The sequence below is a fragment of the Anas platyrhynchos genome, chromosome 5 (genome assembly GCF_047663525.1).
Source record: "Anas platyrhynchos isolate ZD024472 breed Pekin duck chromosome 5, IASCAAS_PekinDuck_T2T, whole genome shotgun sequence".
NCBI lineage: Eukaryota > Metazoa > Chordata > Aves > Anseriformes > Anatidae > Anas > Anas platyrhynchos.
The window spans coordinates 40,686,981-40,714,487 of NC_092591.1; the positions used below are offsets into that span (position 1 = coordinate 40,686,981).

The window sequence follows — 27,507 nt, forward strand, 5'->3', positions numbered from 1 at the left end:
TTAATGAGACATTAATATGTTAGCTAATGGTGACAATGTTACATAGCTAGATCTGAGATAGTATTTCTGTTAGAAGTGAATATCACTTTGAGATTTTTGGTTACATGTTCCTAATCTCTTATGCCATAATACTGAACTTGCAATGCCATAAAAACAAGCTGCTCCGTGGAGACTTTAGATTTTATTTTCTTATTAGACTAGATTTGGGTTGGATATTGTCCTTGTCCAAAATTTTTTCAGTTAAATATCTTGTGACATGGCTTACACTTCAGCGCAGTCTGCAGTAAAATTATTTTTGGTAAGCTGGGTGGAAAGGCAGTCAGCCGTTTGTGAATTGTTCAAGCATGGAGGTGAGGAAACAAGCATCTCTCTCTTTAGAATGTTTAATTTTGTGTTCTGTCAAATTTCTTTTTACTAAAGCTTCAAGCTCTGAATGCCATGCCAAAGCATTTCTGTAAAAACTTGTGCTGATTATACTGATTGGACTGGAGCAAATGTAGCATCCTAACCATCATGGCTAGATGTGGAGTCAGGTGCAGCCTTTATAGAGAAGAGGCATTATCCTGCTGTAAGAACATCATTACAGCAACAGGAATATTCCCTGAAGGTCTACAGGACTGGTGCCACCTGTTAGCCCATGCCACACTATGTCAGGGAGATTAAGTGACTGTACAGCTCCCACATTGCCATGGGGGGGCTACTTCCAGCTCAGAGGATCTCCTGTGCTAGTACTTACTAAGCTAAGAGGAAGCCCGCTGGAGTACAGAGCTTCATGAATTGGCTCAGTGTTTATTTTCACTGACTATGAGAAGGTGAGTCAGTTAAGAATGCTGAGCCTATGCCAGCAGAGATTCTTCACTGCATGACTTTTCTTATACCCATAAATCAGACTGTTCACATTCATAACCAATGACAGAGAAAAAGATTCAGAGAACAGGACAGTCTGACCAAAAGGTCTTAATGGATTCCATGTAAAAGGAAAAAACACCCCCTACAAAATTCATGCTTATGGAATAATACAGTTCCTGTTCTTTGCAACATACAAAATTTTGTATATTTTTTTGTTCTAAATTCTAAAGCTGCTTATTTTAAAAAGAACAAACATATCAAATAATGCGATAGCAAATAAATAAGATGTATCCTAGGATAAGTAGGATTTATCCTATTGAAATCCTAGAATTTCAAGTGCTAAGTTCAAGTAATCCATAATAGCAGCCAGCAAAAGAGACTGTAGCCAAATGAATAGTATGCTGAGACTCAGCAGACATGGGTATTTTCTTCGTTGTGTCTCTGAGCTGCTTAGGAAGGTCACTTTACTTCTTTCTGCCTCAGTTATTCCATCTAAAAATGGCAATAATAATAGTGTCATACTTCGTAATGTTAGCTAGTACTACAATAACCACTTCTTTACATGGAGGAACTAAGGGATATCAGAAATACAAATATATTTTCTGCAATGGGCTGTTGCTTTCAAGGCTCAGAGAAGACTGTTAGCAAAGTTGCTATTTTTGGTAGCAAAAATTGGGGTTTCTATTACCAGAATGAATTATCTTCTAATAAAAATGGTATTTCATTTAAAGCTTGCTTACTGAAGAACGTATACTGCATTCACTACATCAAACTTTTTTTTTTTTTTCATTTTTGCTATAATTCTTCTATTCATTAGCTGTCCTTATTAATGTGATAGTGGAAATGGCATATTCATTTTAAGCAATACTTACTTTCAGTGACTCTTTGAAATAATTAGTTTCTGAGCTGAAATTTTCATACTTATATCCCAAGTGCAAATACTTTGGACATTTACCTGGAAACCAAGCTGAGTTATTTTTCAGGCTAAGAAACTCAAGAAATGTCAGGTATTATTTGGGTTGGAGTTTCTTTATGTCACAATTCTGAAATACACTACTCAGTCTGGTTTCTCTCATCAATTTGTTAAGTAGCTTATTTCATCTTTAGTAGCTTATTTTCATCTTTTATGAGAAAAGAGAAAAAAGAAAAAAAAAAAGCTCCAAGAAATACTTTTTAAAAACATATAGTGACTTAGGAGCTCAAGATCTATGAAAAATCAGAAGCTTATTTGCATAAGTCACTTAGGCTCAAAGTCTCCTGGATGTGAGCTCTCCTTGAAACAATTATATTTTAGATGAAATTAGATACATACACAGGTGAAAGGTGTTTTTAAAGTGTTGGTTTTCTTGGATTTTTTTCTTAAAACCGAGTGGCCAGCTTCACACGAAGTAGTACAGCTGCATTACAAACTCAGTCCCATTCTAAAGCCCTTGCTAAGGCTGGGGAAAGGTGATAGGAGCAGTCTTGGTCACCAGCGGTTGTCATCAAGAATCTCTGTCAGTCAGGGAGAAAGGCAAAAATAGTGCATTGATATTTTAAAGATTACTGGAGAAAGGCTAGACTGCCATGATGAAATGAAAGGGTATACTGCTCCCTTTGACTTTGGTAACCTGATTTATTTATTTAGTAACTGGAGAATCAAAGTGAGAATAACTACAACTTCATTCTGTCGTACTGAAGTCCCCCATCATGTGTGGGGAGAATCATCCCTGCCAAACGTGTAAAGCTAACCTTTATCCTCTTTTAAATCCCTCCTTAAAGCTTGCCTCTACCTGCGCCTACAAATCACTCCCATCTATATTTGGTTAGGCAAGTGACTCTTGCTTTTCTGCTAAACTGTTTGTTTTACCGTTACTTAACTCTCCTAAACCACTGCCACCCCCTCACATCTACCTGTGCATTCAGTATGATATGGAGATTGGTAAAGTTTTTGGGTGGGGGACCTGTTATTTTATCAGTACATTTAGTACATCCTTAACTGACACCCTGCACATTACACCAAATAATAGTAATGGAAAACCAGGATTTAATTGGCTAGCGGGTATCATTTACAGGGCAAATGATAAATAATGGGGGGGAGAGGAAGGGAAGAGCTGTGTTTTGTGTAAGCAAAGAAATACGGGTAAATTTTCTGCAGGAACTTGAGTTTGTTCAGTGCATAAATCATTCCTAGCCTTCCTGCTACAGTAATGTAGAACCAAATTCGATGAAGACCTAACTTGGTTGCTTGGATTCGTAGTTCTTACCTGTAACAACAGCCAAGCTCAAGTTACATTTAAAATTTTTACGAATCAGTATGGATTTGAATGTATTCTAAGAAGCACTATGTTTTCTTTAATTACTGCAATTGGAACTCTGTCATTAGGAAAGAAACATTTGGGGGTCTGGGAAACAAAACAGGAATGCAAGTAAAGTAATTATCATAACAGTCGACTCTCAGAGTGCAGGAAGTGGTGCTCTGTGGCTTGAATGCTGCTCCTCACAGCCCTAGTCTGAAATGAGAACAGTAGTAACATTCCTCTAGATAACTCAAAATAAGTTTAAATATTATTTTTAATCATCAGAACATTTCAAATACCCTTCCATGTATTCGTTACAGCAGGACTGCCTTTTTTTTTTTTTTTTTTTTTTTTTATAATGTGAGCACTTACAAACATTCCAAGTGTAATAACCAACAGCATAAAATTATCAGTGATTTAGCTGATGCTGAACTTCTCACTTGTCAAACAGCACAGATTTTTTTTTCTCCTTTTTCTTAGCTCTTAGGTAAATTTCACTGCTTGGTAACATCTCACACCAGACAAAGAGCAGGGAAGGGATGAAAAAAGCATGAAGCATAAGCATCACAAGGCCAACACAATTTCTTGTTTGTGAATGAAAACAAGGGCTGTAAGCTAAATGGGAAATGCTGGCTGGGAGCTGTCTCAAATCCCTGCAAGTAAAAACATCAGGGATCAGAAAGCAAGTTCCAAAGGCAAGTGCGTTTTGGAGGAAAATGCTGTTGATGAATTACTTTGTGCATGTTTTAATTATCCTATCATCCTGAGATTTTTGTGTATTGATCTGAACAGTTGTAATAAAGCGCTTCCCTCCCCTCACCCTCTTCGAAGCATTAGAGCTTTGTCTATTAGGTATGCTTCTAAGGAGAGAAATTACTCATCTTCAAGACTAGCATGGAGAAAGGGGGAAAAAATACAAATGGGCGGGCATGATCTCTTCTGCTATTCAATATGTTTAAATCTAAATTGTTCATATAATTATTCCAGCATGTATTTTCTTCTAGGCTGCAGCCAGGCAGAAAAATTTAAAACATGAGAAATTGGACAATGCTAATGTGAAATAAAATGTATTTAAATGTTAACATTCCTTTCAATGTCATTTACCAATAGTTATTTATCATACTAAAATTAAAGGAAAATATTAGCCTGAGAGTCAATGTATTAGTAGGATTTACAATAACTAATATTTGAATAACCCTGGGAAAAAATAAAATAAATAAAATAAAATAAAATGCAGAAATGAGCATTAGTAATGTTCTGTCAAGAATGGCTCTGGGCAAAGGTGATTAAGAAGTATACCTTAGAATAATTTTGAGAAGGTATTTTTTGTAATCTCTTCAGGGATGTTCTGTAATTTAAAAGCAAACTATTCACTTTAAGTATTAACCAGCATAAATCATGATAATAAGGGATACAGAAAATGGCCTTCATTGGGTAATGGCAAAAGGGAAAAAAATGACATTTCAAAATAGCACTGTCAGGTAAGCATTTTTAACCTTACGTTACATGCAGATAAATTTGGGACACTCATTTAAGCCTCAGTTCATTGAGGAACTTATTTACACTGAGAATTTTACTCTGCTTAAAAATGCAAATTCTCTCATCAAATCACAAAGAAAGACATAGTAAACTTGAAAATGAAGCCTCTGTGCCCAACCTTTCACTCAGCCACCAGGACAAGCTGCGTAAAGTTTCCTCCTTTTCGCTCTCTTGGCAAATGGGGCTGCCAAGCCACCGCTGAGCCTTGGTGAGACAAGCAGGCAGGCAGAGACCAGTGGGGCCCCAATGAAGCTCTTGCATGAAGGATGGGGCACATGTATGAGCGATGGGATTCCAAATCCCATCTTTACCCAATAATAATTAATAATTAATTAATACTTAACACCCATCTAGAGCTTTACAAGCATTAACTAATTAAGCTAATTCACCCAAGGTCAGTCCTTTGTACTCTCATAATACCCAAGATCTTTTTGATCATACACCCTAAAGAGTAAAAACAGTATATCAGTAATGTTAGTTTTAGCCTAACATTATTTGGCAATTTTGATCATTAGGGATGGAATTAATCAAATATCTACTGTGTCCCATTTTTGTATTTTATCCTCTATTTTGCATTTACTGTTTTTATCTTTATTAATAGCTACTGCTCAGTGGCCTTAAAGAATTTCACCATTCAACAGAAACTTTTCTTTCCAGAGACTTATGCTAATTAGTACCTTGTTTGTGGCTTCAGTGTGATTTATGAGCTACTCTGAGCCCTGAATAACAAAATATCAGGCTATCTCCATAACTGTCTATTAATTTGTTTACCTTTCTATCTGTCTACCTATCTGTTGAAATTTAAAACAGTGCAATAATTTTGAGAACAGTGACACTAATGCAGCATTAGATTAAAAGAATGTTACTTTATACAGGCGTAAATGTAATTTAGAGGCACTTAGAGGAAGCTATATACTTAACATGATTCTTGGCCAGTGAAGACAGGTTGATCCCACTCATTTTGGGATTGCTAATTTGCAGTTAATTAGGAAGATTGATTCTGTTCTCTGATGCATAGGCCCAACCCTAAATGCATTTTTCCGGTTTCCGTGGCACCATGCTAGTTATCATTGTCATGGTGCAAGTATAACTGAATGACACAGTTCTTCATAAAACATAATACTTGGGGAGTTTGGGAAAGTAAATCTAGCAAGCATTAGCAAACACTTTTCTGCTTTACTCTGTAGACTAAACTCCAGTGCCATCTGCATTTAAAACAACTTTCAAATTACATTCCTTTGAGAAAGTTTATTGCAATTAGCAAATAAACCAGAGAGTTGATTTAATCCTCAACTAAAATAGCACAATTTTAGAGTTTGAGGGAAATAAAATATTGACATTTTGCTTGAAGGAACTTGTATCCTTAAATAAATGCAGTGGGCATGGCATACTTAAGCTAGTACCTTTTATAGAAGCTAACATTTATTTTCAATGTGTTATCTCTTGAGGAGATTCTTCCCCTCTACTCTCAAAATACAAGCTGGTATGAACGGATTTGGGGGAGGAGTGAAGATGTTGAAATAATCTGCTGCTAGTGTGGGCTAGCAGTAAATTGCTGCTCCCTTAGAGCTGTGGGGAGGCAGGAAGAGAACCGTGCTACAGACAGAAAGGCACAGCATCTTGTGGGACTGTTCTTGGCCTGGTGCAGGTCATGCCAGACATGTGTAAAGACAGAATTTATCCTCCTCATCCTGTATGATGTACTGAATGAACCAGGCTTCAAAAAGAATAATTTGGACATGTCTTTATCTTTGTTTTTGAAAACAATTCATGAAAAGTACATGCAGTGTATAACCTGATTTCAAATTGGTCATTTTTCTGAGCTCTGGGTTTTAATACACCTGTAATCATCAGACTTCAGGGGCTGTGAGCCTTTGTAAAGCTAAACCAGTACAAGTCTTGTGCCTCTGACACACCAGACTCAGTGCCTGGCTACAGGCTGGTCTGACATCTTCCTAGCCAGCCCAGTACTTTCTTTGCATCAGACACACATCATCCCATCTCTATCTTACTAAAGTTATAGTTACTCTGAGGGTATTCTTATTTGGTGAGACAATTTTGTGACTAGCCTGTTTTAATAAAAGTACACATTCTAGCAATTTTGCATCAGAAAATGTTGCCACAGGTTATCTGTCATGGGAGTGCTACACTATATGATTCTTAAGTAAATAAATTCCTTCATTTATCACTTTACAAGTAACTAGGAAACTTTTTAAAACAGGTCTATGGAAAATTCCTAGATACTGTTTTAAAACAGCAAAATTAGGTGTGTTGAGTCAGCCAAAAGAAAGCACAGCAATACTAAACCTGACAACCTATAAAGGGCCAGAGGCATTTTGTTATCCATTTGGCAAAAGAAAGAGATAAGGAGGATTGAGATACTTGCTACAGAATAGTTCCCAGACTCAGTGACTTTCCTTTCAAAATTTCACTGTCACTGTGTTCACCATCTTTCTCTTATCCCTTAACCTTTCCATTTTGCTGTCCTCAGGGCTCCCAGCCCCTAAAACCACCAGTTGAAAATAAAATGAAAAAATCGAATATCAAACCATCCATCAGCAGTAAGCATGCAGGGTAGCAAGAGCATGCAGTGGACACACCTCTCAGCCAGCCTCACCAGCTCCTGCAATATACACGTGGCTTGTTGTCAGTACTTGTAGTTGCAGCCCAAAAGGATCAGGATCAAAGCAAGTGCTTTCCTAGTTCAAAGCCAAATTTGTGTCTATGCTGGCTCATTTGAATTTTTCATCCAGACTTTCATGGCTTGTAATTACCACATCTTTAAAACCTGACAATCCCTTCATATGGGCCAAATTCTTTTCTCAGATTGTGCTTGAGAGCTACTTGGTGGTCCAAGAAAAGATATACATATGCTCTCTACAACACAAACTTTGGGCCTAAATTTGATCCATAAAAAGGAGACAAGAAAAATGGGCGAGTAAAGTAAATTATACGTACAGAAAAATAAAGTAATTTAGAAGCTTCTAAATAGTATTCTTGGGGCCTTCTAAGATCTCCAATGCATTAGGATAAGTAGATAGTTGAATATTTTCCTTTTGAACAGAAGATCAACCCAAATCTGCCTAGTGAAAGAATTAAGCATAAGCATAATTAATCTTGTATTAGTATTTCCAGTGGAAGTGTTGCAGGTTTTCTCCTGGTTTGAATACCTCCATGTGTGTGCTCCTATCTCTGAGAGCTTAGGGCTTAGCTCCCACTGATTTCTATGGCCATGATGATGAGCACCTATGCAACTTTTCAGCAACACAGAGGGTACACGAATTGGCAGCTCCAGTTCCCTCTGAAGTGGGGAAATCCCCTGTAAGTGCAGAGCTGGCAAATCCAAGGCTAGCACCACCGCACCCACGCCCACACGTTTTGGCTACATGTAGTTTGTGGGTGACTCCACAGTAGCGAAGATCAGATAGCAGAGTTTGGAAAGGCAGTAGTAAGTTTTAAGCCTGGCATGGAGAAAAAGAAAGACCTGACCTAAAGACCACAGGGCCATAAGCAGCTTTTGCTTACTTTTTAAAATGTTCTCAGTGGACACAGATGTGAACGATAGGGAAGCAGAAAGGTGAAAACATGTATGGAAGCCACCAAAAGGATCTGCTTCTGATTTGAACTTATCATGATAGGTGTTTTTTAACCACCCTTTTAACTCCTCCTCAGCTACACAACCAACAGGATAATCGTCAGCCTTTCTCAGCTTTTCCTTTCCCAGACTTCTGAAGGTCTTGCCCATCTTTTGGCAGCCAGTGAAATTATCTTAAATATCAGTTTACCCTTTCCCTCTGACTCACAGTTTCCTCTTTCCTCCATTTTATTTCCCTTTTCCTCCCAGATCTCCCAACCTAATGCATGACCACCTCGGAGTGAGTCAGCAGCCCGACTCAGCTGTAGTGACTCCCATTATCCCTCACTTCCCTCTGTGTGTTTTTAAATCCTTTCCTGACCTCCAGTAGGCCTTCCTACCTTGGATAATCCCACTGAGGGGTGCTATCTAGTCTAGGAGTCTCTCCTGGGCTTGCATCAGCCTGCTACATTCAAATCTCATGCTCTGAGGCTTCCTCAGGTCAGACACATTCTGCAATGAATCTGACCTGGGGAAGCCCTGAAGCACAAAATATTTGAAAGGAGGATCAGTCTGAGGTTTGAAGCGGAGAAGGGGGGCGACGGGGGGTGGTGAGATTCATGTTCAGACCAGGTCTTATTGTTTCTGAACCAGTTTTTCCACTGCTAGCTAACCATCACAGGTACCCAAACCACATTTCCTTAGCTATTCAGCAGGTCAAATTACTTGCAATGGTGTTGGAAATGAGAAATAGTTTTTTTTCCATTGTTTTCCCTCAGAAGTAATTTATAAAGGTGTGCGTGGATGTATGTGTGTGTGAGTGTAGTGATGCATTTAGAGATTAAAATCACTCATTGAATGAATGAGGATACGTACGTTTAGCATGTTTGCTTTAAATGTGAATGAGAGTAATATTGATTGGTGTCGTGTGTTTATTTACACCGTTTTGGTAGTGTTAAGATGTCTGGCTATAATTACCAGGACCTGTCCACCTGTCAAAGAGCAACTGGGTCGTTTCACCATTGTCTGCCAGCAGTAAATCTCCAGGTCTGTTTGGGCCTCACGCAAATGAAAAAAGAATACTTTCTAAAACATGCAGTTCATTATGAAAACCACGTGCCTCCTAAAGGTTTTTGGTTGTCACTACTCTGCTATATATTTTATTTTTCCAAGAATTCGGGTATGAAAAGTAACCAGGTATGATACAATTTTTAAATGTTTAAAACAAAACAAGAAAAAAATGTTTTATGCCTTAAAATCATAACAGAAAATAATCATTCTATAAATAGTTCTCTTATCCAGCTATGCCTGAAATAGGGCTAACTCTGTCCAGTATCCCAATTACATAATACAGTATATTAAAATACGTCTCCCTTAATGTTACGTTGCTGAGGGTTTGCAGTCCAGGAACAACCTTGCAATAGGGACAGAGTGACCTTTTAAAAAGAAAAATGAAATGAAATACACTTTCATTTTCCAGAAATATGCATGAAAGTAAAAATTTGACAGCATGGAAGAACATAAGCAAATATATCTTTTTATTTGAAGATAAAAAGAAGCAGGGGCTAGATAGGGAAAGGAAAAAACCTGTGAAAAAAACGGATGATGCAGTTTTTACGAATAAGCAGCTTAATGTATCTTGGCACCCACAGTAAGCCTTGTAGGAGCTCAAAGTGCCTCAGGCAATCTGTGAGCAGAATAGCAATTTTATTACTTTGTCATTAAACCAATTTCACAGCAGTATTGTTTGTTAATGAGCAGCGGCAAACGAGCGAAGATGTCACACACTGGAATAGCAGTGAGATTTGTGACCCAAGCTCAGAGCACTAAGATGGAAAGACCATGGCTATAAAAAAGGAAATACTTTGGGATGAAATGCAAAGTCTATACAGCAGAGCTTGTGTTTATGAGCTACCATTTTGCTAAGAGCTGTGAGAGAAATAAAGGTCTGGAAATATGCAGTTAAAACAGGGCCTATAAAATTAAAACCAAATTAAAGTATAGCAGAGGATTACTGCACAGGCTGTACTTTACAAAATATATTTTAAGTGATGAGGTGAAATCTAAATCAGTTTTGTTTGAATTTAGTTGGTATTTATAAAATTCAATAAAGCAATGCTAAATTCAAAACCAAAGCAGCAGCCTCAGTCCTGTGGTCTCTGATCTGTAAGCTTCACTTTGAAGAAATTCAACTTAGCAGTAGTTAATTAGCATCCTGCCCTCTCTTTATGAGCAAAGATAATATATAGGTTTATATAGGAATATAAATACAGAACAGACATAATCAGCCTGTCTGCACACACGCGTGCATACACACACGCATGCACGGACGCACCCTGATTCTGTACTAAACAGTGAATCAGAATAACCTAGCAAAGATAGATTACATGAAGCTGAACTGCATCATTTGATGGGACTTCTTTTTTTTTTTCTTCTTTTTTTTTTTTTTTTCTTTTTTTTGAGCCAGGGCTGATCTTACAAAGAGATTGGGAGACAGCCTTGAGGGATACAAGAAACAGTGCCAAGCAGGCACATTACTGAATCCCTGCAAGGCATCCCGAGGTGAGTTTGCTGCCTGAGCTGTCTTTCCGTGTTTATACACAGGGAAAACTAGTTCAAGCAATGCAATAAGTGGATCAGCATGACTGACTTAAAGGAAGAGGGGAAAATTAGCCCACCATTTTGCTCCATTTGCACTAGAGATGGGGAAATAGTTTTGCTGTCAGGACTTGCTTCAGAGCCACCTCCTTTCTTTCCTGTAATAAAGCCCCACCCCATTTGTTTCTATTACAATCACATTATTTAGCATAATTACCCTCTTAAAAATATCTAGATCACTATAAACACTTCCGTTCGTTTGGCTGTTTGCTACCCCACCCATGAGGATTTCGGCACAGTGACTACCATACATTTGTGGAATGCTTTAAGGGCTACAGTGAAAGAATAAATGTAGCATATTTGTCTGTGTGTGTGTGTGTATCTCACTCCCAGTTTCTCACTCTCTGTGCATGTAGTCAATTTGAACAATGTATTTCACTTCAGTTCACAAGCACGCTGACCTCTCTATCCAGTGATTAATATTTGTAGATGCTTGGTTTCATAGCTTGGTAACTCGTGCATGTTTTCTGCTATTTAACTAACTGGGTAGAGGGGACGCTGCAGGAAATGCTCATTGTTGAGCAGTAGGCGGTGCTCACAGTTCTGGGAGCTCAGCTTAAGACTGTTTTCTGCCTGACAGGGCAAGACCCCTAGACAAATCACTGGCTGGGTCTATGGTAGTTGGCAGCCATTCAAAACTGGTTCTCTGCCAGCAGTATTACTAGATAGCCAGACAGACAGATCAATTCACTTGTACATTCCCGCCATTATTTATAGCACACTGTATATCTGCTCTTGCTTATGAACTAATGATTAGCAAATACAGTACACATAAAACATAAGCATTTGTTCTGTGGAAGGCTTTCTGTTGCTGATATTGCAGATAGTTTTACAGGTCACAGAGCCTTAAAAAGGATTTAAAGGGCATGTCTTGTGTAACATTTGTTCCTTTGAAAATGATGCTCCCTTCTTATTTTTTGTGTAATTGAAGAGGATAGAAAGGTTTACTTGCTGCTTATGTTTCATTGAATTCTTGCATTTTCCTCTTCTCCCACAGACTTCTAAGGAAAACATGTAGGAAGAGAGGTTTATACAGCATTATTTAAGAACTATCATTTTATATATTTAATTTAGACTTTTCTTTTCAAAAAGATCTATCATCAGATTGGTAAAAATGAAGAACAATACCCATTAACCCTGTCTATATTTTAGACGTAGGCAGGCCAACTAATTTTGTAAACTATTTGGAAAGCCGGATGATTTGAAAGTTTGTGTGAAAATACCGTACATTTACCAGACTCTTGTGGCTGCTAAAATATTAGTTATAGTATTAATTGCTTCAGTTATTTACATTTCTGAGCTAGAATAAGAAAGGTCAGCCCAAACTTAAGACCCCAACTCTTAATAACATAGATCTACTGAATTTTTAAGCTCCCAATGTGATACAATTTATTGGCCAAATTATTCCCTGGCATAAACACAGCAAAATAAGTAGGTCTGCACAATTTAAATGTTTTTAGCTGATCACTGCTACTGGTCTTACCACAGGTTGCTGTAAGGTAGCAATGCTTATTCTTATACTGAAAATTATTTCACTGGAGAGTTCACAGTAAGGTGGCAAACACGCTTTTGCTTCTCTGAAATGAATTAAAGTTCAAGCCTACAGCAACGTGAACTTTGAGTGTCCAAACCTGCTCATACTGGACTTCTTGAATTCAATGTGCACTGCTGGTTGGAGAAATGTCATATAACAAGGAAATCTGATAACTTGTTTTCCTAAACTATTAAGTAGCTGATATTCTTATCTGGGAGGGAGTGTGGAGGAAGACAGTGTCAACGTGGAATGCCCTATGCCTGGAAGTGTTCAAGGCCAGGCTGGATGGGGCTTTGAGCAACCTGGTCTGGTGGGAGGTATCCCTGCCCATGGCAGGGAAGTTGGAACTAGATGATCTTTAAGGTCCCTTCTAACCCAAAGCATTCTATGATTCTATGAATATATTCTTAAGATGTTTTCCCCTTTCCATTTGGTAGCAAGTACACCAAAACAGTCTTACTTGAAGTCCCAATTCCCTTACTGCCACTCTGGTGCTCAAACTAAGGTACCATGAGTGTGTAGTGCTATGACAATCATTTTCTAGGACACCAAAATAAGTTATCAAATAGGAAAAATCCACAGTATAATAGTAATCAGCATAACTAAGACAAGCTGATTTACAAATCTGGCCCAATGGAAGAATAAAGGTAGAATTAGTTCTACCTACCATTTAGCATCAAATATATGTTAAAGAGGAAGAACAGAAGTGCTTGAGGAACATAAGATCCCTTATAGAGCACATGCCCTCGTAAAATCTTTCTGCTCAGAAAGGTGTGACTAAAGCTTTTCTAAGACTTGAGGCTGTTGTGTACCTAGTGTGATAACCTCCCCACTCAATGCACATAAAAAGCTACAAGTTTTTTGTTTGTTTTACCTTTGTAGTAAGCAGTATTTGTGCCCAAGATATGGGTCAATGAAGAATCAGGAACATTGGTATGGGAAAAACTATCTCCGGTCAGTATTTTCAAAGTGACTAGTATACAGAATTCAATAATCCAGAATGGTAGGCTTTCCTATAGTTGCCTGAAAACTCATCTGCCATTGTGTTTGGCTCATTGGTTTGGTTTCTGTTTTTAAAGGTTAAATTGGAATGGTGAGCTCATTAGTTTAATGCTACCAATGATAAAAGAGTAATTTCCAGGTGAAACTGAGCACTGAGAGAAATTTGAAGATTTAGATTGTACTTTTATGTACATTTATTCTTATCCACTTAAAATAAATAATATTGTAAAAGATTTACATTAACTTTCTGCTTAGTATGTGTTAATTTAAAGATAGCAGAGACAAGAAAATTCTATTTTTCATCTTAAAAACTACAAATGGAAGCAGAAAGTATAAAAAATTTGAATTATCATAGAAGGGCATTTATGTAGAATCATGAAAATTATAGTCTAGAATATGCTTGGTGCCTTAAATAGACCGCAATGGTTCTTTGTTTTCTACTGGAATATATCATTTTTTTCTTTTTCTTCTGTATTTCTTCCTTAAATTCAGTATCTGATGTACTTCACAGTCCATACAGAGTCACTCAAGTCAAATATCCATATTGTACTTGAACTGTAGAAATCTCTTCTTGGCCAAGATTATCACAGAGGCAAGCCTTTCTAAGAAATCATTTTTTCATTGTGGATCTCAAAACATTGCATTTTGAGGATTTTCTTATACAACCTCTTTATCAGACAACATAAAATATGTTGTATTTCACTTGAGATTTTTCAGTGTAAAGCAACTCCCACAAAAGTTTTTAAGGCTCTTTTCATTGTCTAGCCTTGTTCATCTATGAGCCTGCAAAGAGAAGTTTAATAAAGGCTATTTTCTCTCTGTAGGAAGAATATGCCATTTTACGCAGAGAAAAATGATTTTAAAAACAATACTCTATTTAAAAATTGTCTTTGTTTTTGGTTGATGAGCACTATGTCCTGTAAGCCAGCCAGTAAGTACTTTGGAAGTCACTGGGAATATTTCTTTAAAAAAGATTTTTCTGTTAACTTTACAACCATATGGAACTTCCTGAACACGGTACTCTTCTGTGAAGGTCTTGAATGTACGGAGGTCTGTTCTTTTATGTCCATGGTGTCATTCTTTCTCCCAGATTTAACTTTTCAGTGCCTCCTAAAGCCCAGTATTTTAGTCAGTGGGAGTTGTAAAAGGAGAAGAGAAATAAAAGCACAGAAGTTCAGAGCTCATTTCTACCCAGAGCAATATTGCTTTCTGGAGGTAAAGAGTAGTCCTGCTGATCCCTGGAAGGTCTCACTACGCAGATCTGTGGGGTGAACACAGGAACAGGCAGTCATTTGGCTCCAGACAAGACCTTTTCTCAGTTTCTTCTTGTATGTTTAGCTTTATGTTTAGATCCCTCATTTCTGAGATGCTCTGACTAGAATATAGGTGCATGTCCCTCACATACTGATACCTTGGGTGCTTTTCCTGAGGTAAACCATTATTTTAACATTTTTATAAAATTCACGATGAATGCCTGTGACCTTCATTGTAATGAGCAAAAACAATTTTATTTTTCGCTCTTGTTCAGTGTCTCATTTCTGAGTTTAATCAAGGGCCACTGATACAATGGACCAAATCATTTGAGCAGTTAAAAAAATGAAGTGACTGTTGGCTGACTTGTTCAGGAACAAACATTCTCAGAATTCGTTCTTCAGATGAGGCCTAAGTCCATTAGGCTGTCATAGCACCTGCCTAACCCTCAGTCATGTTAATGAAGTTATCGATGTGCTTATAGACAGACACATGCTTAAGTAAACTGCTAAATCGGGGAGAGCAAGTCTCAATAGTCTGTGGCACATGGATATTCTAGAGAGTCCTGTTTGCATAAAAGCAGCTCTGAGGAGCAGCTTTAGTCTTCAGCCACATGACTTAATGCTTACTTTTACATGTAAAAACTCCCACTTAAACACAAAATGTTGTTTCTCACCAAAAACCAGAGAAATCCAGAAGCAGTGCTACGGATTGGGCATCAGTTTGGCTATAACATTTCCTTCATTTTTAAAATACAACATGATGGTAATGCAAGATTAAAAATGAGAATCTTTAATCACTCTATGAACCTGGGCTAAGGTTTATTTTTTCTGCTGAAACCCACTATTATGTTAGTTTTATGTTCCCTGCAAATATTTCCTACAACTTTACTCAGAAACTTACGTTTTTTTCTGAGAACTAGTCCAGGACATCTAGTTTCTAAATCTACTAGTCATAATGCAGAGGCTCCTAGAAGCTGTAGCTGAGATGTAAAGCTCACTGTAGACAGCATCCATGTAATAGTGGGTCAGTTTCAAATGGCCCTCACATACTTTTTAAATACCACAAAGCACATGTCTGTTTTAAGTACGTGGATAGCTTTGGAAATCTGTTCCCTAAATTATTCAGTCACCTGACAAGGTTATAACAGTCTGCACAGCTTTTCTGACAGTAAGAACTAGCAGTGAAGTCAGCAAGTGGATTCTCCATGTGAACAGTGTGGGGTTACCAAGCTGTAACACTGAGATGGAGCTGTGTGCTTCCACAAAGGTGTTAAAACATTAAGTAATTAAACACTGAAGTGATAAAGGTAAACTGGTGAAAAACTGCAAAAGCCATTTGTTGGCATCTCATACTAATATATTTTTCTGTTTTATGACAATATATTATAGAGCAAGATAAAAATACATTAAAATAGCATTAAAACATGTTAGGCGTAAAAGCATAAAAATAACATTAAAAAAATGTCTTTTCCTCCTCAACATAACTGCACTTTGCTGCCTCATTCTCTGACTTTCCTGGAAAAGTCACATTGGGGCATTATATAGGTAATGTAAGTGAGGTGGTGGTTGGGAGCTTGCAGGTTAAGATCACATTTTCAAAGTGGTTTCATTCCTTTAACCTCTCCTTCAGACTGTCCGTGGTGCTTTATCAAAGCCTGTTGACCTGAACTGGTGCTTTTCCACAGATTTTAATTTTGATTTTGAATCAGTCCTCAAATAGCAGTTGCAATAATTTATTCAAACAACTCATGCAGAACTATAAATACAGATACAGCAGTCCTGAAAACTGGCAAGGAATGGACCCTTTTTGCCATGTTGAAGGACTATAGCAATTTTTGTTCTTCTCTTCCTTTCTTTATATATCATGACATGAGGAGAATAGCACATGACTGCAGACACCTGCAGATCCACAACGGTGTTACAGTCCATCAATACTCTTCACCAGAACATGAAATCACAGAAAGACATCTGTAATCTACACTAGGAAACTTGTACCTGATACAGGTATTTTATGTTGACCTCAGGGCACAGATTTTATGACTGCATAGTCCAATAAATTTGGGATGTATGAGTTGCCTCCAATATATTTAGTGACTTTACTGTTTACCAATATAAAAGAACTGTGGTACTGTAGCAATGCAGGGTATACCACCACGGAGGCAACACACAGGACAATTGCTTCCACAATCTGTCCTTCAGCAATGCCCCTACCCATGTAGTCTTGATACTTGGTTCCTAGTACTCTACTCTGACCAGGATTTTTCTTATCTATACGTTTCTTGGAGGACTTACTTTCCAGAAGCACTGTTTTGAGGGAAGGAAAGCTACCTGAAACACAAATTGTACAAGTAGAAATGCAGCACTCATTACTTACATTCAAATGCTCAAAAAAGGGCACCAAAATTATTGTCCCTATCTAATATAAATCAGGCAACTAATATATGTTTAAAATAAATTAGAAAGTGCTCTAGTGTGCACAGTTCACTTCTGCTGTTGATCTCTGGGTTGAGGAAAATGGTCTGGCAATGAAATAATTGCACATTTTGTTAACTTATCATTTTCAATATATAAAATAGTTTTCTTTCAAGGAAAGGGAAAATTGAAGCAATGATGTTTACTACTGATACCTTTCCTCCAGGGCCCAGTAATGACTGGGCCTGCAGTTTATGTCCTACAAAATATGATAGCAAATTTCAGGAGACATTGGGTCTGATTGATGGCAGTCTTGATTATTCTGAAGTAAGTGAAGAAACTCTGTAGATGTTGAGAGACTTCCCTATAGTGCAAAACCAGGGAAATCAGATTTACTATTTCTTGTGATGGACCTAGAACTAAGTCCATGAAAACATCTGGATCCTGCCATTTCAGCAAACTTCCAAATCTTTTTCATTAGTTCGCCTCTAGCACGTTGCTTCTTTCACTATAAAACAGAGTAGATTGACTTTGCCATTCCTCTCCATGGTGTTCACTTCATCAGGAAGCTGATGGGATGTGTTTTCATGTGAGCCACCTATTATAAAGAATATGAAGTGTCCTCCCACATTCAGTGGTTGATTTTTCCTCATCTTTCTCATTGTTGGGTTGGATTTTTTATTTATTTTTATTTTTATTTTTTTAATTTCTCTTGCTGTCTGCAAAGGTAAAATATTCTTTACTGGGATTTTTTTATCCTTCTCTTTCCTCCCCCCTTTCTGAGGGAGGCATTGACTTAGCAATTCATGAGGACATAGTAATTTGTCTACTTACCGCTTTGGTATAGTTTTTATTTTATGGATAAGGAAGTATTTCTTACACTGAAACATTTACAGTTTCAGTCATGAGTTCTAGTCCAGTTGCAATCAGCACTTGCCAAAAGTCAATTAACGGCATTTGTTTTGTGGTTTGTAAGAAGTGAAGTGGTGGGCTTTGAAGTATGCATCATACAGTCAGAATTAATTGACATCCTCTTTGGTAGTCCCTGAAGAGAGATGGCTAACAGAATGGGTCATGAAATTGAAAACCACTATTTTTTATTTCAAAATTAAATATATGAAATAAGAAGCATAGTGTAAGAAGAGCAGTCTTTTTGCAGATTTTCTAAAAGCAGTAAATTCACACTATAGGAGAAGAAGATAAAAACAATGAAAAAAAAAAAAAGGAAAAAAAATACAATAGACAACAATAATCAATTAAACATTCAAAAATAAAGAAAAAAGAGGAGAAAAAAAAAAAAAAACATCCAATTCAAATGGTGAGGTAAAATGCTCTTTTATGTTCCATTGCACGTCCTGCAGGAACAATAACATTCTTTTGAGAATCAAAACTGAAATCCAGGCATTTTTAGCTCACAGGAAAATATGTGTTTTGATTGAGCATTTATATGAGATTAGAATTCTTAAATATCAGGCTAATTATCCCACATAAAAAAAATAATCTTAGAAAGACTTCTGAAAAGTTACATGTGAATAACAGTTGCAGAACAAATTGTAAACCAGACTCTAGTAATTGTAGCTAGTGTAATCAGTTCTTCAGCCATCATCAGAATTTCAATCAGAAGAAGGTAAATCCTATGCAGTGTACAGGCATGGATATATTAGTATCCAGATATTTTTGTGCCTTACATTGTCAAATTGTCTCAAAAACATTAGAAAACATATCATGAAAACCTAAGGAAATGTGGGGAAGCAATAATTATTGATATCATTAACTGATTGGAAACTGAGCTTCAGGTAGACTAAGGGTTTGATTATTAGCAAAACTAGAAGGATAGCATGGAAGATGTCTCTAAGGCATAACAAAAGCACAGTTTCCTACTTCACCCTTGCTCATCACAGTGATATATATTCATTACTGACCACCACTTGCTACAGGTTACTATCATTTCAGTGCTGATTGTTTCTCTAAATTGAAGGAGTTACTCAAAAAGGAAAAAAGAAATCTTATATCCTCTCACTTCCTTTCATAAACAGATTCACCATCTACAATTAATTGGGCTATACAAAGAGAATATGTGACAGATTCAGAAACGAGACACAATTCACTTGAACCCAGCAACCTACCTCAATGAGTGGTTTATCCTTCATTTGTATTGCTGCCAAAGGAGAGTAAAATAAACATTCATTTTCTTTCCAGGTTCACCATGGTGAGTCTGAGTTTCTGTTCCCTAGGTTTTTGCACTGTTTGTTTGCACTATCCAGTTTACAAACTGTTATTTCAGTAGATGGTGGGACCTCTGTTGGTAGATTATCCCTTACTCTTGCAGAAGGATGAAGAGGATGATGTATTAGGTCTTTCCTCTTTGTAACTACCATGGTACTACAATGAGCAAGTATCCACTTCACACTTCTCTTCCTGATAATCTATTGGTATAGATCTGTGGTTTCCTTTTAATGTCTGGTTCGTTAGATGGTATAAATGTGTATAACATTTTTAGCTGTGGTTGAGGAAAGCAGGGAATGTCGAGGTTAAGGTTTATTATGACTGTCATATTCAGGAGTGGAGAGCTATATACTATTTCTGCTCTGAGACTCTGCACATAACTCCAATTGACACCGGAGTTACACATTTGCCTGAAAGCTGTTTATGGCCCTGAGAGTACTCACTTTTTCTATGGGTGATCAGGACAGAACAGATCAGAGTACTGATTATTTTAAACCTCCTTGAAATTTTCTGTGAAGCTGGGTTAAAGAAATGATGGCTTAGTAATTAGGTATGTAAAACCCAACAGATAATAGCTCTGTCCCCCAAACCACTCACACACAGACATTACTTTAAGAATATTCAACAGTGTCATTTATTATGTAGAGGGCACTATGCAGTTGCCCTCCTGTGACACTTGCAATACAAGTGCTTCATGAGGGAATAAACCCCTGAAAGCTTGGTTGCAATTTACTTCTTTACTTCCTGCACATAGTAACAATGATAGTTGGATTGAAAAGCATTTTAAAATTCATAAATATATAAGTAGCCATTATCTGGTGGAAAACATATGTCTGACTATTGGGCCTGATCCACTGCTCCATTACTCCAGTTTTAAACTAATGCAAATCCACAATAATTAAGGAGGGTGCTGGTGTACAATTGAAGCAATATAAGACAAATCAGATTCTTCATGGATGTAAGGCTCATTTTCCTTAAAAAGAAGGCCAGCATTTTCTTTGTATGTTTATTTTGAGTTTCTTAATCCAAATACCCAGAGAGGCACTCAGAACAACTAGATACTTTTAAAACCTGTTTGTATTGTGACTGACAAAAAGATGAGAGTGTTTAGATACATACTCCTTTTCCAGAGGGAAAAAAAAAAAAAATCAAACAAACAAAAAAACCCACCACATGCCATATGCTCTTTCATAGAAGTTTGTTTTTTACAGAAACCAGGTTTAGCTGCTCAGTAAGTTAATAAGACAGCGATTTCAACTGGAATTTGTTTTGATCATTAAGGCAAAACTTCGTAGATAACTTAATGGAAAGTGAACAGGATGGTCTTTATTTGATCATAAATGTACACAGTTTAAGACCAGGAGGAGACCATTAGAGCCTTCAGTCAGAGCTATTTTCTCTTTAATTTCACCCACATCCTTTGTGCACTGAGCAGACTTGAGTTTGGCTGATTCTATTTTTTTAAAGGCATCCCATCTCAATTTTTCTGAGAAGTGTTGACTCTACTTAAAGTATTATCATTACATCGTGTATTAGTAAAACAAGTGTGGAAAGCAGAATAAATAATTCACAATGCTAAGTTTGTATAAAAACAACAATCCTCTCCTCCGCCCATCAAACTTCTATGCAAACCTAACACCATAGCCTAGGGGATGAATTTAAGAGTAACACAAGACTCTGGTCTCATCTGCACCTTTCTGATAGCTAAGCTTTTTTGTGAAGGGTCCACTGTGGAATTTCAAAGACAATGAGCAAACTTGCACCAGACAAATAAAGTTGCATTCCTTTACATTTCAGATGTGAGAGATAAAACAGATGCACTGCTGTTCAATCCTTTATCAGGGTGACACAACTCCAAAAAGCTTTGATGCTGTCTATTACAAAGCTCATGAGGATTTGAGTAGGAAACAAAATCTGGTTAGTTTTGAATCGCCTTTTTAGCTGCATGCATTCAGGAATGGTTTGGGTACATTTATCTTCCCCTCTCTCTATTGTGTGGTTTGCTTTGTTTGCTTGAGTTTAAAACTGCCATTACATGGAAGTGTTGGAAGTATAAATAATTTAGAAGGTAACTCTGTGGGGATACTAATAATATGTCCCTGTTTTTTCTAATAGCAAGTCATTATGGTTCTGAAAACTAGTATTCCGTATGAACAATTACACAACATCACTGCATCATGGATATTGTGGATGTTGACAAGAAAATATTTTTGACACCTATTTAATTAAGTGAATTTTCCTTCTTAAGAATGTACCTCTCATTTACTAGTTGCACAACTGCTTTAAATTCTCTATATTCAGAGGTTTCTTGAGTGGACAGATGGATGCACAGACATATACATCCATCTAGTTTTATCTGTCCTAAGTATTTGGATGTAATACCTTTCCCCAGTAAGAAGCCATGATGATACAATTATCTAAAAATGCACAATTACTTCTAAGGAAAATCTAATCAGTTAATAGATGTTAATAAAGACAAATGTACAGAGGTAACAAGTGGGTCAAACTCAGAGAGTCTTACTCAGTCCACTCTCCTTTAAAGGAAAGGAAACGCTTTTAATGGGGCTTCTCTTACTTTCACCCCATAATTTTATAAATTGCTTTGCCAACCCTTCAAAGCAAATAGTAATTTTAAGTAGGCCAACATCAACCTCAGGTTGTATGCACTTGGTGGTAATGATAGTGTAGCTGCCCTTGCAGGAGTCATTAAGCACAACAGTTGAGTCTTATATATATATATATATATAAACAATATATATATATATATTGTTTAGTCTCCAGTGAATGAATGGGAGCTGTCAGTCTGAATGAGTGCTGCTAAGAGAAATCAAGCTGTTTATCTGCTAATCTCATCCAGGAGTCTTTTGGAGAGTCATAGAACAGTTTAAAACAGGTATAAGTAAAAGCCTACTCTGCTCTTCATATAACAAACAACACTGAGGATTAAACAACAATGAGATGTAGTGTTCCTCCTCTCACACAGGTGCATACCATTTCAGGGCTTGAATATTTGGACAACCATAAAAAAAAAAAAAAAAAAAAAAAAAAAAAAAAAAACTTTATCAGAACCATATTTGCATCTTCTGTTCCAAAGTGTTGTGATGTTGTCATGATTCTGAGGGCAAATTATGTAGATGTTAAAGAAAGCACAGTATACTCAAACAAAATGGAACTCAAGAACTGGAGGGAAGTATATTTATAATTATTAAATACTGTGAAAAGCTTCACACTAATAAGAGAGTTAAAATTACTGATGAGATGAAAAAAGCCACAGCTGCAGACACTGCAGAGATGGCTTGACTAACAAACTATCACAATAAGAAAAGTATTTTCTAAAAGAAGTTTGCATTTTGGATAGAAGCATTTTATATAGATGGGTTTATAACCTGGTAAACAAAATGGACTGATCACGGTGCAACATTATTCTCTTGGACATTCAAATCCTAGTCCTTCATAACCCTCTAGGACATCTCACACATTTATCCCCACTGCCTCAAATCTACATGCAATTCCTAGTGTTGCTCTGTCTCTCACATCTCCAGTGTCTGCACCCCTTCCTATTTCTATTTCGACAGTATGTCATGTTTGTGTCTGCCTTCATCTCTTCTCACCTTGACTATTGCAGTTCCCTTCCCTCAGGACTCTTAAGTTCTGTTCCTTCATTCCCTCTAACATGCCACATGCTGATGCTTCCTTCTCACACATGCATCGAAATCACCTCCTACTTTAGGCACTTCAGCAGCCTTCCCCCATCCTTTTATGGATCCATTTCAGTGTTTTTTTCTTAAACAATGTCAAAACCTACTTCAAGATCTATGTCTCTTTTTTCATATTCTCTTCTCTAATCATCTAATACCGCCCTCCTCTTTGTTCTGCAATCTCAGTCGAAAAATCCTTCCTCTCTACCATAGCTCCTATCCAAAGAGCCTTTCTGTACCTAAAGAGCCTTTCTGTATCATTGGCTAGCCATATATTTTCTCCTTTGCCTGTACATACCTCTTAGTTTCTCTCCATGGAAACTGGTTTGGGACCGAGTTCATGAGGAAGATTAATACTATATGGCATGCTTAAGCAGTTATTATAGGCCTGTGCTTTACTGGAAAACCAGTACATGATCTAGGTAGCACTAGGGATAACCTTGGCAGAAGGATGAATTTTTTTTTTATTTTTTTTTTCAGTCTGGATGTAAAGCATGGCCACAAAACTTTTCACTTACTGATTTTTTACCTGAATTTAATGTACCTGAAAATTTTAAGCACCAGTCTTAGCTGTACATCTTTGCATCAAATTTGTCCTAGCAATGAGGTACCTGGATTAGTAGTAGTAGTAGTAGTGTAGTAGTAGTAGTAGTGTAGTAGTAGTAGTAGTAGTAGTAGTACTTTAAATTAGGATGTGGAATTTGATATTGGGATTTTTTTTCCAGACACTCTAGTTTCTTCCACCAATAGAAGACTGGTCTTCCAGATACATTATTTTATTTTTTATTTTATTTTGTTTTAATTTTGATTCATCAGGCATCAAAAATTAGGAAGCTAATTGGACCGCTCATCTCAGCAAAACTGATGGGTGGTTAAAGGGCATGCATAAAAGAGTTAGATTTTTCTACTCAGGCTTCTGTCAAAACCCATTTAAAGTGTTAAATTTTTCTTCGGCTATTTACCACTATAATTGTTTGCATTTATTTCACTGATTCACAAAGCTAATGCATTTTCTGAAATGTCTCTGAGAACTCAGGTGAGACACCACAGGCTACGCTGTCTTAGGCTAGAATTTACTAGGATTAAAGCAGATGTGGCATTACTAAGGTCTGCTAAGACTCATGTGATTTATAAAGATATAAAATATATCTTTTATGATTACGATGATGCTAAAATTTTTGTGGATGATAATATAGTCACATTGGAAAGACTGAATATAACAACTGGGAAAGAATCAAGAAAAGGAAATGGAAACTAACTCACCTTACTAGTTCATCTGACTCCCAGGGAATTTGCATTTGTTGCCATTATTATTCTGTTTTATACTTTGACATGCTAAAGGTTTACATGTCATAAATAAGGCACAATTGGTTTCTAAAGTAGTTAAACATTGCAAGGTTTAAGAAGTGCATTTAGTGCATTGAAAGGTTTAAGAAGTGCAGATTTAAGTGCATTTTTCCTAGAAATGTACACATGCCATTGATACTTTAGAAATTCAAAGAGGAAAAACAAAGAATAATTTTCCTTCTTCTTACTGCTGATTTATCTTTCTATATTCTCCTCAGTTTGGACACTGAATCAGACTGAAAACATTGTTTTCATTTTATTTATAGTGAATTTCTTATAAAATTTATTTTAAAAATCTAATGCACTCAAGCACAATACTGAACTACATAGATGGAAGATGCTGCATGTGAATTTGAGGAATTTTTCCCCCTTTTCACAGGCTTTTTTTTTTTTTTTTTTTTTTTTTAGGTAGTGTTTGTATTGACCTTAAAATATGTTTTTCTTTCAAAGATTCTCTGAAGGCATTCTAAAATTTTACTCAAAATTCTTAGAAAAATACTATTACAATGTTGTCTTATAAATCGTTTAAGTCAAAATAAAAGATCTGTGTAGCATGTTTTACAAAATATTTCCTCATGAATACATGTCTGTTAGATATGTATATCAACTGTATATCAACTGAGTTATCTATGAGTGTTAAGAAAAAAAATAATAATCCTGGAATCTTTAGTTTAAGCTGATACTTGTCCTTAGCTATCACTGAAATTCCAGTATCCTCACCTAGCTGCTTCCCAGTCCTGGGATGCCTAAAATCATTTGGTCCACATCTCATTCTTTCTATTGGTGAGCACACACAAAACTTAGAATGTGCTATCAGTGGGAAACTGCCAACTGTAACCCTAGCAGTACTTATAAACAAGATATTGCCCTGACTGTGGTAATTTTATATAGATGGGACCTCCAGGAGAGAGGAATGGGAACACAAATACATATGTATTATGTATTTGTGTTTCACTCTGGAGCATAAAATGCTCCAGAGTGAAACACAACTTTAAACACAAAATCAGCCTTGCCTCAGTGTATCTCCCCAGGGGCCCAATCCAGCCAAAGTCTTGTAATGTATCAGCCATACTGAGCTTTACACAAAAGAGGCAAATGGGGTAGAGGGAGTGCTATACTCAATGGCTCATTGGCTAGAAAATTCACTTGTTAAATAGGATATATGTTTGCAGGTCTTCTCTTCATCTTGATTTAAATCATTGTCTTAACTGTTCCAAGTGAGTTGAGTTTCCCAATCAATGGGCTATTGAACATAATGCTCCATCTTCAGTCTTCTATCATGCCTTTCTTGTTCTCTTGACTGCCAATTCTGTTGTGTATGTAACGACTAGTCAGTAGAACAAAATTAAATAAGAACAAGGGCTTGACTGTACAGCCTCTTGGTTAGGGTTCCAACTTAAGATGTATGAGAGTTAATTTCTGGTTAATTACAATGACTGTATAATTACTTCAGGTGGCAGAACATCTTCTCAGAATGAGAACTGAAAGGGCTTTGTTCACTGTACTGAATACATTGGTGATTCAGATATTGTTTAAGAATATGTGAAGGACCTATGCTCAAGTCTTTGTTCCAAATCAAGCAGGATAGGGAGGCAAAACTTGATCTCCTTCTTTCCAGATAAATATTCAAATAATTATGGTGTCAGCTATAAAGGGAAGAGATCTTTATCTATGTTATTATAAGAAAGAACAGACCTATCTTAAATTACTCACACTAAAATGACCCAAAGGAAACCTGACTGGACACTGTATCTTCCTCTAACTCAGAAACAGAGTGCTATTACAATATATGTAAACACAGAAGAAAAAGTGTTGATGGGATGGGGTGTTAAAAAGCAGAAATCTACATGCCAAAAGAATTTAGGCACTTTCCCTGTTAAGTGAAAGCTTTTTTTTTTTTTTTTTTTTTTTTTTAATGGTTGTTAGATATCTAAGTCCATCTTCTGGTGATTCCTGGAACATCTAACCAGAGACAGGAATTTCCCTGGTAGCAGATCACCCACAATTTAGGCACCAAAGTTTGATATCTCTTTACTAATACTGTCTTCTAATTCTAATCTTTGCTGAACATTAAGATGGGCTTTACAGAACCTACACTAAGTTTTATGATAGGACTTGGTCATTTTAAAGATTTTACTTATACATCTGGGTGCTTTAACTAGATCAGGCTAAAGTGATCAGCATTGTTGGATACAGCCCTGCAATTACTAATTTTATGGGCTCAAATGCAGGTTTATACACATATTCTTAGATGCCTTCACCCCTACGCAGTGCAGGAACAGTTAGTGAAATTCTACTGAAAATTAAGCCTCAACACCCGACCAGTCAGAACAGTCAGAATTAATGCTGAAATCCATCAGCAACCAGTTATTAACATTATGTAAGATCACACACAGTTTCCAAACTGCTCTCATAAAGAAAGATAAATATTAGATAGGTTATATAGATTGGGCTTCATTTCATAATAGATATCTCAATTGTATGTAAAATATGGGATAGTGGAACACTTTACAGAACTGGCCAGTTTTCATCAAAGAAATATGTGCTCAGTTTCAAGTTTCTTTTTGTGGTTTGATTTAATTTTCACATGAGGTATGTAAATGGCAGTGACTACATTAAGAGGTATTTCTCCAGCTACCTGTCCTTTAAGAGAAGAAATAGGAAATAATAATGATAGTAATAATAATAATAATAATAATAATAATAATAATAATAATAATAATAATAAATAGCCCCCTCTCTAGCTTGGGAACTCAGTAACCTAAACGTGGTGCACTTGAGCAGAGGTTCTTCCTGTGCTGTGCTCTGCCCATAAGCCACGAGAGTATTGAAATCAGAGGAACCCAACCTTCTAAGTGCTTCAGAAAGCACAGTTCTTCCCAGTTTCAGTCCTTTGCTTGTTTAGAAGAATGGAAACTGCATAGTGACGAGAAATGGTACAACATTCATATATATATCCTCAATCACACCATATCTAGCCATCTAGGACCCCTGCAGAGCACCAGCAAGCTTTATCACTGACTTGCCAGATGTAGTTTGCAATTATCTCTGGTAAGCCAGCAAGGTAGTCTGGGGAGCAAGAGCTGAGCCCTGGGGGAGATGAAGCTCTGGTTTGAAAGTACAGGAGCCTGAGATA

General features: G+C 36.8%; 1 protein-coding gene across 8 annotated transcripts in view; it reads left to right on the plus strand.

Annotated features, from left to right (window-relative positions):
- Nucleotides 1-27,507, plus strand: part of MEIS2 (Meis homeobox 2) — a 171,265-nt gene that overhangs the window by 126,080 nt on the left and 17,678 nt on the right. Inside the window, exon 11 of one of the 8 annotated variants that reach the window (XM_038179522.2) lies at nt 3,609-7,176. The exons of the other annotated variants lie outside the window; for them this stretch is intronic. Coding sequence (XP_038035450.1) covers nt 3,609-3,615 — 7 coding nt within the window. The 3' untranslated portion in view covers nt 3,616-7,176. Of the gene's footprint in view, nt 1-3,608; nt 7,177-27,507 lie in introns of those variants that run through there. 8 annotated transcript variants of the gene reach the window in all.